This window comes from Cinclus cinclus, chromosome 20, assembly GCF_963662255.1.
Source record: "Cinclus cinclus chromosome 20, bCinCin1.1, whole genome shotgun sequence".
Classification (NCBI taxonomy): domain Eukaryota; kingdom Metazoa; phylum Chordata; class Aves; order Passeriformes; family Cinclidae; genus Cinclus; species Cinclus cinclus.
Window position 1 is genome coordinate 4139423 of NC_085065.1, and position 14197 is coordinate 4153619.

The 14197-nt window shown below is 47.2% G+C and overlaps 2 protein-coding genes across 4 annotated transcripts in view; one reads left to right on the forward strand and one right to left on the reverse strand.

Annotated features, from left to right (window-relative positions):
• Positions 1-178: 178 nt before the first annotated feature.
• On the reverse strand, positions 179-9436 carry HEXD (hexosaminidase D). Of its 2 annotated transcripts, none has more exons than XM_062506501.1 (12): positions 9371-9436; positions 9032-9141; positions 8856-8943; positions 7993-8157; positions 6722-6905; positions 5481-5552; positions 4539-4734; positions 3795-3877; positions 3059-3137; positions 2880-2981; positions 2280-2369; positions 179-1411 (listed from the first exon to the last, which is right to left on the reverse strand). In XM_062506501.1, exons 1-12 carry the CDS (start codon positions 9434-9436, stop codon positions 1243-1245), a joined length of 1404 nt encoding a protein of 467 aa, XP_062362485.1. In that variant the 3' UTR covers positions 179-1242. The 2 variants fall into 2 exon arrangements, with proteins under 2 accessions (XP_062362485.1, XP_062362484.1); XM_062506500.1 differs by having other exon boundaries at positions 9032-9181; positions 9342-9436.
• A 240-nt stretch (positions 9437-9676) lies between these two features.
• OGFOD3 (2-oxoglutarate and iron dependent oxygenase domain containing 3) overlaps positions 9677-14197 on the forward strand; it is a 34513-nt gene continuing 29992 nt past the window's right edge. For both annotated transcript variants that reach the window (XM_062506285.1, XM_062506286.1), the window contains exons 1-2: positions 9677-9797; positions 10202-10458. In XM_062506285.1, coding sequence (XP_062362269.1) covers positions 9715-9797; positions 10202-10458 — 340 coding nt within the window. In that variant the 5' untranslated portion in view covers positions 9677-9714. The remainder of the gene's footprint in view (positions 9798-10201; positions 10459-14197) is intronic.

Genomic DNA, 14197 nt, shown 5'->3' on the forward strand with positions numbered 1-14197 from the left:
TTCCATATAAGCTGATAGATGCAACTCTCTACTGGTGAATATTTCCATTTTCCCTCCTTTAAACCAAACCAACATGATACACAGGCAAAAAGAACAGCACCCTTCTACAAACACTTTCAGTATCAAAGGTTTTATTCAAGTAAAATAAATTAAGATCTTATTTAGTTCAAGCTGTGTGACAGGTATACATTGCAATTGGTTCTTTTTAGATGAAGATCTGCATGTGGACATAGTTACTGAGGCTCTCATTGTGTCAGTTGAAGCTTGTCTTATGCTTAAGTTTTACTTTCTTTACTTTTCAAGATTTGTTAAAAAAAAAAATCAATACTGGTGCTTCCAAAAAAATTTAAAGGAAGAAATGAAGAACAGAAGTAAATATTTTGAATATTCATTGTGGAGTAACACACTTTTCCATACTTCTGAATTATTTCCATTTTGGTGATTATCTCAATTCTCCACTCAAGTCCCCAAAACATATTTCTATACATTATGACAAGTTTCACATTAAAGCAGAATAAACCAGCATTTTTTTCCTCCTATTTAATAGCTTTAGTCATGGCTCAAACTGGGACAAACCTGAAAAGTGCAGGTTGTAGTTTCAGGTCTAACACAGCTAAACAGATGCCTCAGTGAGTGGAGTGGTGCTTTTCTGGGGGGATGAGACTATGCTGAGCTTAGGTGGTGCTCTGGCACAAAGTGAAGCAGCCCAATGTGCTGAGGCAGCTTTCCCTCCAAGCCCAGGTGTCACTGCTTCATGAGCTCCCTCTTGCCCATAATGGAATGGTAGGAACACAACTCAGAGCACAGCTGACAGGTAAAGGAGCTACAGTGCAGAACACAATGACCCAAACATTTTTAAAGTATCCTAAGTATTAGGGTAGAATTGTCCCAGGTAATTGTTATGCAAGAGTCTGCTGCTTCAAATTCTGAATTTGGAAGAAACTGGGGTTTATTTTTCCTGCCTTGAAGGAGGTGAAGTTGTGACTCACTCCTGCATTCTGTTATGCAAGGGGAGCAAACCTGACTTACAGGCAGGTGAATTAAAGCTCAGCATGTGTTAAGACAGGAAAATTGAGTTGAAGTGTTTTATGCTAATAAATTCCTTCATGCCTTCAGGTCACTTTTGTTTAACCACAGTATATAGTTCAACACTCAAGATGACAAACTCCAGCACAAGGACTAGTTGCTCATTTTCACTAGCCATGTTTAACCAGGGAATGAGTCAGACTAATTGAAATGCCCCTAATTTTGTGCTTTTATTGCTTCATCTAAATCATCCACCACTTGCTGCAGCTTCTCTAGGCTGGGGTGGACATTTTCCTCCATCCATTCCTCTACAGCACACCTGTGGAAAACTTGCTCCATGGCTGCTTGGAGGTCTTGCAGCACAGCATTCCACTTGGAGAGGAGACTGAGCAGAAAGGAGAAGGAAGAAACAGTGACATTTGCAGGTGAGCTCTGCCTCACGGGAGGGTTGGCTTACTGGCCTTTGGAAGGGAGTACTGTCTTTAAAACTACTTTACAGGAAAAGAAGCATCTATTACAAGAGCCCAAAGGACTTGATTTTTGTTCAGAGGGCAAAACCTTGATGCTATTTCTATTCAAGTTCCATTAGTCCTGGCACTTTTCTCATGCAAAGATTCTTAAAGTACCAAAATGAGAGCTCAGAAAAACACTATACACATTTTAAATGTAACTGAAACCTGCTGTGAGACCTGTTGGGAATTTAATTCTGGGTTTTATCAGAAAGAGTAGATGAGGTTGGATATTCACCTTATCACAGCAAAAAAAAAAAAAAAAAAAAAAAAAAAAAAGGTATGAATGAACCTTTTAGCATGAATTGGCAAAATGTCTAGGACAAGTTCCGAGAAGCCCGTGGTGACAGGGAGCAAGGAAGGGCCTGGCTTTATTCCAAGCCCTGCCTGGAATCTGGCCTAGAGTGAGCTCCTACACCAAGGCCCACCACTGCTCAGGCGCTGTACCAGGAGTAACAAGGGAGAGGCTTTTGGAGACCAATTTTATACTTGTTCTCAAAGATTTCCTTCAACAGAAGGCAAAGATAAAATTAGAATAATAGAATGGTTTGGTTTGGAAAGGAAATTTGAAGATCATCTAGTTCCAACCCAAAATTATTGTATAAAAAATTATGGATACTTTGCTTCCCGCTGATGTTTCTGAGATAAGTATAGAAAGAGGTAAAGGCTCACAACTCTCTGTACCTGAGTGCCCAAAATATATCAGATTTTATTTCCCCTGTAATGCAAAACAACTGGTGTTACCTGACTGCATCTGGCTGGAAGTGCTGGATTATGATAGGATGAATAATCTTCCTTTTCCTGTGGTAGGGGCTGAACCAGCCTGTGACATACCTGAAAATGGATGTCAGTGGGAGCAGTGATGAAACAGCAGCAACATCTGTTTGTGACTGCCAGGGAGCTGGGGAAGGCTTTAGCTGAACTCCTGCACAGAGATGATGCTTAAGGAGTAAGTTTATTTCAGTCTACACATCTTTGGAAATAGCTTGAGAAAGTGTTCCTGGCAGATGATCACCTGAGCATCTGCTGCAGTTTAAGTTTCATTTCAAGCTCCTTTCTTCTGTAATTGCAATATTCAAAATTTTCATTTTAACTTTAAATAGCAGTAAAATGTAAATAAGGAAAGAACTAGATGCTTCAAATAAGGCAGTATACAGTATTTAGGAACTTTGCTAAAATATTTTAAATTTTGATCTAAGTATTATGTTTTACTGAGGTGTCAGTGACACCTGAAATGCAGAGCTTTATATTTAAATCACTTTTCCTGGAGTTGTGCCCTACTTTGAGATAATACAGCTCCAACACTCCTGCAGCCAGGCAGAGAATCAACAGAAACTTCATTACCTGTTCCTTTCCAGAAGTTCATCCACTGATGACTTGAGGTAGAAACTAACTTGTGTCACAAGTGTGAGGATATTGCTCCCAGGAAAGGTGCCCAGACTTGTGCTGTTCAAAGAGGATCTGTTAGTTTCTGAATTTACCACACAAGGAGAAGCACCTGAATTCTGCAGCTGGGATTTTACCTCATGAAAGTATCAACTTCCAGGTTAGACATTCCCAGGAGATTTTCCACAGTTTCTTTAACCTTTTCAGAATAGCCACCTGGCAGAAGACAGTGGAAATGAGTAAAAGAGCCTAAGGAACCAAAATGTTCATACAAAAGGGGTTTTCTTGGCTTAGTAGTTCCCTTTTGGCATAGAATTTTTTGAAAGGTAAAATGGAAATAAAAGAAGGATAAAACACTTGTGGGTGGGAGGAGGAGCTCATTGTCTTTCACACAGTTGTCTTGTGCAAGGTGAGCACTTCCTTGCTCTGAGCTTTCTGTTCAGGGTGCTGAATATTTCTAGTGCCTTAATTACAAATCAGTGGGTTGTGGGGGTTTATTCTTATGAAGATAAGAAAATAAGAAAAATTCTGTTGGCAACTGCCTGTAAAGAAAGCAGAAAGTACAGGAGGTATTTTACCAGACAATGTCCTCCCTAGATCCATTTTAAGAAAAATAATTAGTTAAAACAACTTTTACACATGAGCACATTCTAAATCTGATAAATGAAGAGGATACAATGGCCATTTTTAAATACTTGGGCCAAGAGGCTTCTCTGCTCCCATACTGCAAATTATAATTTACTGTTCATAAGTCAGGCCATGATCAATTCAGCAAACTACCTCAAAATTAACAAGCCTGTGCCAATCTTAGGGGAAGGTCACTTCACTCCTGTGCGAGGCATTATCTGAGAGAGAATAAAGTTGTCATTGTACCATTCTTTAGTGCCTGCAGACACACGGCCAGTGATGGAATTGCCACAGGGAGAAGCTCACACAAAACAGAGAAGTGATCATACCTATGTAAGAAAATATCCCTTAATTACACATTTTACTGTTAGAGCATACTAAACAAGTGGGAAGTTTTAACATTTCAATCACTAAAATTCAAAGAGTTTTAGAAACATCAGTTTCTGTCTCAGAGAAGAGATCACTTATCTCTGGAACATGAAGTATTCCTGCTTTACTAGTAAGAACAGATAAAAACCAAATTCTCAAGGCCAATTAGGGTCAGAAATTGGACATCAGCTCTCTGGTATTCCCTAAGACCTCCTGACTGCATAAAAATGTTTTACTCCTTCACTGCATTAACAAATTCTCATCTGTGATTTCATTGTTTCTGAGTTCACATCAGACATTCAGATAGACACACCATGCATGAACTAGTGTCTAAGAGGAGTTCAAGGTGGCACAAAATCCATTCAAGCCTTCCAACCCAATCTGCTGCTTGTGGTGTCCCCAAACTCATTGTTCCTGCTGGTTAGTGCTGTACAGCTAACTGCAACTCTGAAATCCACCCTTCATAGTCTGGGGCTGAGGCCCAGCTGTGACAAACAGGAAAAATTGCAGGGTTGCAGAATTGCCTCCTAAATCCCCAGCTTCCCTGTACCTCTTAGGGGGTTTCTGGGGTAAGTTTGCTTATCTGTGACCCTTGGAACCACACAAGAGGCTGTTCCTCACCTCTGCCAGCCGGTCAGCGCGATACCTTCAAGGACATCCACGGGGCTCCTGCTGGCCACCTGCAGCCACTCCAGCTGGTTCCTGAGGTGGTGCCCAATCAGTGTCAGAGACTGATTCACTCCTGTGGCTCCCTTGAAGGCACTTGCAAACCACACCTTGGAGAAGCCACACCTGTGGTACTTCTCTATGAGCTGCACTGCGGTGAGACACAAAGGGACATGCACAGGATGAGCTTCCTCCAGTTTCAGCCCAGACTGCAATGCTGCAGTGAAGGGGAACACAGCTCCAGATCCCAACAGGCTGCTGAGCCTTTTCCTGTCAGGCTTGGAGCATCAGCAAGGATGGGAGATTTGACACCCTCTCTGAGTAGCCTTTTGAGTGGCTGTCCTCCTATTTCCATGTGTGCTACTGTATTCCACTCCCTTGTATTGTTACCATACTAAAGAGCTGTGAGACTGAAAGAAGCATGCACCACATCTGACACTTGATTGTTCCTGCAACAAAGAAATATTTGCATGAATATTAGATGCCTGACTGGAGCCTTTAGGAGCTTCCCTCTGAATTCTATAGATGTATGAAGCACTGAAGCTTCTTTTGCGGAGCTGTTCAATATAGAGTTATGTGCTCCTAGTGGTGTTACTGCAAGGAGAATTAATGTAACAGTTGCTTGTGGAAAACCTATCAGTGATTCCACAGCTCTGCTGAAAAGAATTAAGCAGTCTAGAATGCAAGTCATTCATAGGGGAAACATCAATAGAAGAAGAAAATAAGTAATAGCAACTGTGATGTGAAATCAAACAAGCGCTGTCTTTATGCCACCAAAGCAATAAAAAACCATTCAACAAAACCAGAATGTTTTGGTGTCCAGCTAAGGTAGGTTTTAATGACAGAATTTTGCTTTGGCTATTTTGTTTCTACACAGCTCAGCAGAGAAATACAAACCTTTGCCCTCCACATCGATGTCTGTTGCATAGTCCCAGATCATCGGCTGCACCAGCTGTGGGACCCCGGACTCTGAAAGGAACAGAGCTCTTCTAAACCACGGAAAGCAGCTGGTTAAATGAGACCTCAGTACAGGTTACTGCTGCAGTAGCATGTGACAACCACGCCTTGTCACTTGCAGCTCACATGCCCCTGGGCATTTTCAGCCTGGCCAGGACTTGGCAGGTGCCCAGGGCCACTGTCCTCAGGCATCCTGAACCCATTAACATGGAGGAGCAGTGACAACTTACCAGAGATCCCACTCACCCCACCCCACCTCATTCTTAGCTCCTTGCATCTCTCTGTGCACCAGCTGGATTCCACTGGCAGAACTGCAAGCTCTACGCACAAGATTTAGCTAAATTCAAACGTACCCTTTCACTTACAGAGTGTCTGGGCTGTGTTTGCACAAAACCTAGCTTTTTGAGTACAAGTAAAAAATTTAGCTTTAACTCCTGTTATAATCAACTCCTCGGCTAGTTTTAAACATGTCTAACTGACTCCTAGAGAAACTGCAGTAAACTGTGCAGAAAGTCAGTATTTTAGCTCCATTACATTTTGTTTATTCTGTTATTGTGGCAATAGAGTGCACTAAATACTGTTCTTATGGAAACTCCATTGGTCTCACCTGCATTTTTGGGGACGATTTCTCACTATCAAAGCCTTGAATAGGTCAGTCACTACTGGATGAGCTGCACAGCTCTTCCTTGTACCATCTAAAGCTGTTTACAGCAGCCATGTAAGATGGCTCTGAAACTGCTGGTACTCCATCTGTGCTCAGACTACTCAAATTTTAGCAGTGATTGGGTATTTTTCTACCAACAAGACTTGAGACATCAAGCTCTTGGAGCTACCCCACAATTCAGTATCAAAGTCCTCCCCATGTGCACTGTGATCATAAAGATGCTCACAGGGCTGCAGCTTTTCTGTGTGAGTTTGCACCACTTGGGATCAGGTGCTGCAAAGAGCAGCAACAAACATTAGAAGGTGGTGAGAAGCACAGAGATTTAGACTTGGACCACATGGAAAACTGAAATGTTCAGACTGGTCCACACTCACACAGGGACTCTGACTGAGTGCTTTCTATTCTCTAGTCAAACAGACCACACCTCAGCTCTTGCCAGGTCTGTTCATTACATTCAGCTGCCAACCAATCTGTTTTATGTGCCTGTGTACACCTGCCTCACCCCACGGCTGGTCACCTGCCAGTGTTTCCTCACTCATGCCCCTGAGCATGTCGTCCCACACGATGGGTGTCACCATGGGGTAAGACGAGGCCAAACAAGTGGCAACTGCTTTTATGTGGGATAAGCACAGCTTCTCTGGGGTGTTGTCTTGCTGCTGCAGCCACTGCTTTGACTCCTCTCCTTCGCCAAGGTAGTAGACCTGAAAAAGCAAGCAAATAATCCTGACTTCTTGTACAGAAATAGAGAAAGCGAGGTAGACAATATTCAAAACTTCGTCCAGATGTGACCCAACGAGTGGGACACATTCAAAAGCACCTCTCAAGTGCTGAAGACACTGCAAGCATTTCTATCAGTCTGCAGGAGACTGTGGCCATGATTACATCCATCACTTGAGGGAATTTTCCTATCTATATCCTTATAGATATATTTCCTAAAATATCTATATACCATATTTGCCTTTATCCTTGGAAGTAGCTCTCACCATTTATTCACTTCAAATCCAGTAACCCATCAGGACCTGAGGTAGATAAAATGAGGTTCCTATCTTGGGGAACATCATCCAAATGCAAGTCTAGAAGCAACCTGGGGCCACATTCAAGGGTGGCCCAGCATACTTGGTCCCATGCAGAGAGTGAATTAAAATTTGCTGGTTTACAGTGGGTTTTATTTATTCTACATAAATAGTATGTTGCTTTACAAAAGCCTACAGCTCCCTGTCTAACCTTCCCACTAGTTTCAACACAACAGGATACTAAACAACAACAAAATGCTGAACTAGTACCAGTACAGTTAAGTGGTCATAATGAATCCCAGGGATCTGTGTGCTATCAGGATAGTTTTAAGAAAATATGAGAAAGAGAAGCTTGAGTTTTCTCCTTCTCAAGGAGACAAACTACCAAGGTAAGAACCCCAACACTTCCAACCACAGAAGGGTTTGTTTGAGTAACTTGACTAGAATAATGAGCCAATATCTTACACCAAACTTACAGGATTCCTAATGAACAGTTCTAATTGATATCTCACTTCAAATACTCGCTTGACTTTAACCCAAATGCTGTTAGCTTTAAGAAGCTGCTTTCAATACTTTGATATTACACTTATATCTATGAAAATGACGACATGTGCTACTAGAATCATTTATTGTCAAAAAGATTTTTCTATGCTGGCTCAAGTGGTGTTTTCTGTCCCCAAAGCATGGCCTGGGCACCACTGAAATGCAGAAGCCTCAGTCCTAGCTATCATTCCTTAACAGAAAACAAACATTCCCAGCTCAAGAGAAGTCCCACCTCATCACATCCAATGTGAAACCACTGTAAGTCCTCATGCAGGGCCATGACCTGGTCAATCATGGCTTTGACCAGTGCCAGTGACTCCTCCTTGTGTGGGTTCAGGGCGTTGGGCAGCGCCTTCACCTCCCGCAGATGGGCAAACTCCCTGTGCTTCAGCACAAACTGCAAGGGAAAGGGGAGCTCGGGGACAGCCACCACACCAGGGGACAGCAGCATCCTCCTGTCCCCAGGGTTCTGAGGGCAGGTGTCCTGCTAAACCTGGGTTTGGCCTGACTGGTCCCCAGGGACAGGCTGGAGGTGGGGGGAGGCACAGCTGCCACTCCACGATGCTGGAGGGTCTCTGATCACGAAGCATCTCAAAGGGTGGGTAAAGGAAATGGGGAGGTCACAGCTGTGTGCCCCTGATGTCAAATCCTGCAGCTGGAAGAGCTGCATAACCAGAGCACAGGGACTTGGATTGGAAATTTTCCAGCAGGCAATAACAGAATGGATCAGGCTGGGACAGTGGCTCATCTGGTCCCACCTCCCAGCTCCAGCAGGGCTGTCCCAGGGCACAGGGTTGTGTCCAGAGTACTCTGGAATATCCCCAGGGTGGGAGACTCCACAGCCTCTCTGGACAACCTGTTCAGGGCTTGGTCACTGTACAGGAAAGAAGTTTTTCATGTTCAGGTGGAACTTCCTGGCTATCAGTTTCTCCCAGAACCGGACACAGTGCTCCAGATGTCCCCAGGGCTGAGCAGAGGGCAGGATCACTCCCCGCCCTGCTGACAACGCTCTTCCTACTGCACCCCTAGATCCCCGCGGCACTGCTGGCTCAGCACACCGCCCTCGCCCAGCCCAGCCCAGCCCCTCCAGCTCACCTCCATGTGCCCGAAGCTCTGCACCAGCGGCACCACGTCCAGGCCCTGTGCCCGCGCCCGGCTCAGCAGCGCCCGGAGCTCCGCGGGGCTGCGGGACAGCCACAGTCAGTGCCCGCCGGGCACGGCCCCGGGGCACCTGCGGCCACCCACGGCTCCCGCGGGGTTCACGGCGCTACCTGTAGGCGTGGGGGGCCTGCAGCAGCTCCAGCGGCCCCGTGTACGGGAAGGTGTCCTCATACTCCAGCAGCAGCCCGGTGGCACCCAGGGCATGGAGCAGCGGCAGCACCTGCGGGAGGGACGGAGAGGACACCGGGGACGCAGCTGGGCTGTGATCAGTGCCATCACCCTGTGCCCCTAACAACGACATCAGGGACATCCCTCACCTGAGCCAAACACATCCCTTACTTGTGCCAGACACATCCCTCACCTGCCCCAGGTTCACCCCTCACCTGCCTCAGGTTCACCCCTCACCTGCCCCAGGTTCACCCCTCACCTGCCCCAGGTTCACCCCTCACCTGCTCCAGGTACTGCGCGCGCGGCGCGGCGCCCTTCAGGTCGAGGTGCACCAGGCGCCGCCGCATGCTCCGGCCTCGATTGCTTTGGCCTGGCTCCGCGGCGTCCCTGCACACCCCGGCCGGCCGCGCCCTCTGTCCCTGTCCCTGTCCCGCTGTTCCGGCACTGCCTGCCCACGCCCCGCTGTCCTGCTGTCCCGGTGTCCCGGTGCCGTCTCTCCGCCGCTCCCGGCTCTGCGCTGGATCCTCCCGCTCCCTCTCGGCAGCCGAGCCCGTTTCCCAAGCAGGCAGGCCGGCAGGCCAGGGCGAGGCGCGCCGAGCGCATCGCTCGAGGCGGAGGAGGCGCGATGGCTCCGCAGCGGCGGGCGCTGCCCCGCGGCCCCGACAGCGCCGGGCCGGGGCTGGGTCGGGGGGGCCGCCGGCACAGCAGGTACCAGGGGCCCTGACCGTCACCTCCTGCCCGCTGCCCTTGGGGCCGCGGTGCTCGGGCCCGGCGGCGCTGCGGCTCCCGGGGGAGCCCCGGTGGGGAGGCGGTCGCGCAGCGCCGGGCCCGGGAGGGAACCGCGTGTGTTTGTATCGCGTGTATTGTGCTTGTCCAAACCAGGGCTCCTGCAGGGAACCTCCTGTGTTTGTACCGCGTGTGTTTGTATCGCGTGTATTGTGCTTGTCCAAACCAGGGCTCCTGCAGGGAACCGCCTGTGTTTGTATCGCGTGTGTTGTGCTTGTCCAAACCAGGGGCCCGTGGGCCCGGGGCTCCCCGGTGTCGGCCAGGGCGGTCCCTCCCCGCTCGCACCGTCCCTCGCTCACAGGGCCCGTTCTGTGCTCCCTCCGCAGCGCCAGGAAGGGCAGAGTCCAGCAGGATCCGCAGGGAAGGTGGCTGAAGGCAGCAATCCTCCTCTTCCTCCTCTCCGCTGCGGCCGGCGGCGGCCTCGTGGTCTGGAGCCGCCTCCGCACGCAGGATGAGGTCCCCGAGGGTGCAGTCCCTGAAGATGGGGTCAGTGAAGTGCTGGCACATCGCAGCGATAATCTGCGGGACAAGTTCGTGGAGATCCCCTGCTCGGAGGACTACGACGGCCACAAGCGATTTGCAGGTAACTGGACAGGGCTGAGCGGATGGATGCTCAGTGGGCAGGACCAGCCTGGCTGCTGCCGGGGCACCAAGCGTGGGCTGCAGAACTCCCGTGTTGCCAGCAAACTCCTGGTCATTGACTCTTGCCTAAAGCCCCAAACGTTCGTGCCCCTCGGGCCAGCCCAGAAATTGATTTTTAGAGGTTTTCCCTTCTGACACTGCTTTACAAGGGTTCTATGAGATAAACCTTTTGCTGAGTCTGTTCCTAGTTTCTTTTGATACTCTGTTGATTCCTGTAGTAGGTTTGTGAGTGAGTTTGGTCAGTACCATACAGGGCACGGAGTGGAACTGATTCAGGATATTGTCTGTGCCACCAGCGTGTGGTGACTGCACAGGTGCCGCTTTTGACACTCTTGTTCTGAGATGTGTGTGTGCCAGTAGCTTTGGGGAGTGCCTGCAAAGCACTTTTCTGTCTTTGTGTCTTTCAGCTGAATTCTGTCAAATTGGTATCTGTCCCCCCTGGCACTTATTTCTTTGAAGTGTTGAGTTTGGTTCTTCAAGTGACATGGAAGATTTTAATCTTCTCTGATAACAAGTAGTGAGAGTCTGACTTGCAGCTTCCACGGATGAGCAGTGTTGATGTTCTCTTTCAGGTTTGCAAAGTGTGTTGTGATGAACATTTTTAGTTGGTACAGCTGCCAGAGAGCAGCTCTGCTCTCAGTTTTTGTCAGTATCTCTGGCTGTGTGTTGACTGGTAAGCTGTTTAATCTAAAATAAAAATACTTCTGAATTGGTTTTTAGCCAAATTGGTGGTTGTATCTGCTTCGTGGTACGGCTGAAAAAACACTGACACAAAGCTGGAGGCTGGAGGAAGCTGCTGTGAGCTGAGGAAGAGCAAAGGTGATCAAAGGGCTGGAGAACCTGTCCTATAAGGAAAACCTCAGGGAGCTGGCTCTCCTCTCCCTGGAGAAGGCTCAGGGAGATCACATCCCAGTATTCCAGTGCTTAAAGGGAAGCTACAGAGGACAGAAACTCTGCCTTTGCAAGGAGCTGCACAGAGAAGACAAGGCACAGTGGCTACAGGTTGCATTTGGCAAGTTTTCATCTTGATATAAAAAAAATTGTGCAGAGAGAACACTCAGTTACTGGAACAACCTGCCCAGGGATGCTGTGCAGACCCTGTGACTGAGGGCTTCCCAGGTGTGACTCAGCACTGTGCTAGATAATCTTATCCAGGCTCTCTGGATCACCAAAAGCTGAACCAGATGATCTTCAGAGGTCTTTTCCCTCCTGGGCTCTTTTGTGATTCTGCAAATGTTAACTTTCTCCTGTGCCAGTTCTGATAGTGTTTGACAAGTTGCAGCCCCCTGTGTTCTTCAGGTGTCTGGTCCTGGTGTTGTTGGTCAAAAGGATTTGTAACATAAAATAGAAGTTTATGTGGAGTCTGGGGTCACATAGTTTTTCCTCAGTGCTGCTGCTGCAGCATCTCCTCTTTTGAGGATCTGCCCCAAATGTTATTTAGGCCAAGAAAACTGATGTCAGGAAGCTACCAACAGAAAAACTGTCTTGGTAAGGTAATTTTTTTTTTTTCCACAGAACACATGAGAACACATGTTCTGTGTTAACTTTTTGTAGTTACTGTAAGGGGAAACTGCTGCTGGCTGCATTTGCATAGTGCAAGGCCAGAGAAAACTGCAGCTGGTGATTTGGTTATTATTGAACTGGGGCTAAGAGTCTCTGGATTTTGTTACTGCACTGTTTGTTTACCAAAAGAAACCCCCCAAACCAACAAAACCTTACTTTTCCCTTTCCCTGGTTTGCAAGAACAACTTTTTCAGCTGTGGCCTTGTGGTCTGGGTCATCCCACCAGTTATTCTTTTCATTGCTTTCTTTCTATTCCTTATTTTTCATTTTGTTCTTTTCACTGTAAGGAAGGTTGGAACCTCAAGGAAGGCAGGAAGTTGAAGCACATCTCTCCAGGAATGAATGTGTTCTTTATTTTTGGGGGTGTCATGGGGAGCAGCAGCAAGTGCTGACTGCAGGGTGAAATCTAACCTCTTGGCTTGGATGGGGATGATTAATTCACCTTCCTAATTAGGTGTTTGCTTTGTGCTGCTGCTTAAGTTCTGTGATTGATTTGGGATTTTAGCAGATGTTGTGACCCAGTGGGTGAGCAGCTGTTAACTGGTTGATTAAAGCCGAGCTGTGATAAGGAGCTCTGCCTAGGCTTTTCCCCAAGTGAGGGTGGTGATGAGCTGTGGTGGAGGAGTTTTGTGCGTGTCCTATTCCCCATGGCCCAGTGAGGCAGAAAATGTGGATTATGGATCAGCTGGGCAGCTTTAGGCACTTTGGAAATAGGTTTCTGTCACTCAGTAGCTCTTCATTCTCAGTCTTTAGCCCGGTTTGGCACCCACAGCTGCAGGCTGTGTCAGAAGGAGGTACATTCCTGTCACCACTCAGTGTCTGATGCTCAGCTGTGAAGTTTCCACAGCTAAAATGAGCTTTTTACTTATGCACCTGTTCCTGCTTCCAGCTGAACTTCGTGCAACTGAGCTTCCAGTTCGCTTCAAGTGATTTGGTAGCTGGTGTCAGAGCAGGATTTATTTCCATAACACTTCCTGCCTGTAAACATGCTTCATACCAAATAAAATTTGCTCTTTTTCAGAGGCCAAGTGCTTAACTTTTATTTGCAGAAGGTAGGGTGTTATGTGAGCACAGTCTCACCTGCATTCTAAACTCTATGAGCAGATCTTGGCCATTTCTGCTCTCCTGAAAACCTGTTAACTACTTAAACCTGCTGTGCCCACTGTGAGTGATGAAATCTTATTACTGCTGTGTGTTGACAGTTTGTGTCAGTGCACAAAGGATCTGTGGTCACTGCCCAGGAGACAGTTAAGGTGCTTTTCCAGAGACAAGGTCAGGGGATGTGGAAAGCAGAGATGCCTGGAAAGGTCTGACTCAGACTGCTCTGGGGGTGGCAGCTGTAAATCTTTGCTCTTGTCTGGCTTGGAGAAGATTCCCCTCTCCAGGTCAGGGGGTGGAATGAGATATCTCCAATGTCCCTTCCAACCAAAGTGTTCTATGATCCTGTGCCTCAGGGGAGAATCTTAACAGAGCCTTCTTTTTTTTTCCCTGTGAATTCTGTGTCTCAGTAGTGAGTGGTTCTTGGCTAAATATCACCAAGTAGAAGACACAGCTGCAGTTTGGGCACTTGGTCCTTTGTGTTACATTATGGGTTTTGTGCTGAATGGAGCAGGGGCCAGTGGCAGTGCTTGTGTTTTTACATGTTTTGGTATGTTCCTCCTTTACCTTGATTTACCTGATGGCCAAATCTGATAGTGCCTTAATCAGGTAAAGGGATGGTTTTGTGTCTGCTGGGTACAAATTTGTGGAAGCTACCAGGTACTTGCAGTACTAATCTGAATTTCTCCTGAGATTCTCCAGGTATGCTTTTGGCACTTCCTTGCTCACATATGCCACAGTCCCTAAGACAGAGAAGACACTTTTCTTAGTGCTGAAATAATTTTAAAACAGACTGTTTTGATTTTTCCTTAGCATTCACCCAGTGTTTGTGCTATACTGTTGGTACCTCACTGACTGTATGCTGGACTACATTTTTCTGTTAGTTGGAGTTTTTTCTCCATTTGGGAAAGCTTATGCTATTGCTTTCAGAGCACCTCCTGCTTCCAGTACTCTTTGCCAGTTCTCTGTCAGAGACCCCAGACGTGTGACAATTGTCTGAGGTAACCCTGTAGTTCTGC

Coding starts and splice junctions, on each gene's coding strand:
- HEXD (XM_062506500.1), bottom strand. CDS start 9,436: ATGCGGCGGCGCCTGGTGCACCTCGACCTGAAGGGCGCCGCGCCGCGC. Junction 8,944..9,031: donor CAGGCCCCCCACGCCTACAG/GTAGCGCCGTGA, acceptor GCTGTCCCGCAG/CCCCGCGGAGCTCCGGGCGC. Junction 4,735..5,480: donor CATCGATGTGGAGGGCAAAG/GTTTGTATTTCT, acceptor GTCTCACCGCAG/TGCAGCTCATAGAGAAGTAC.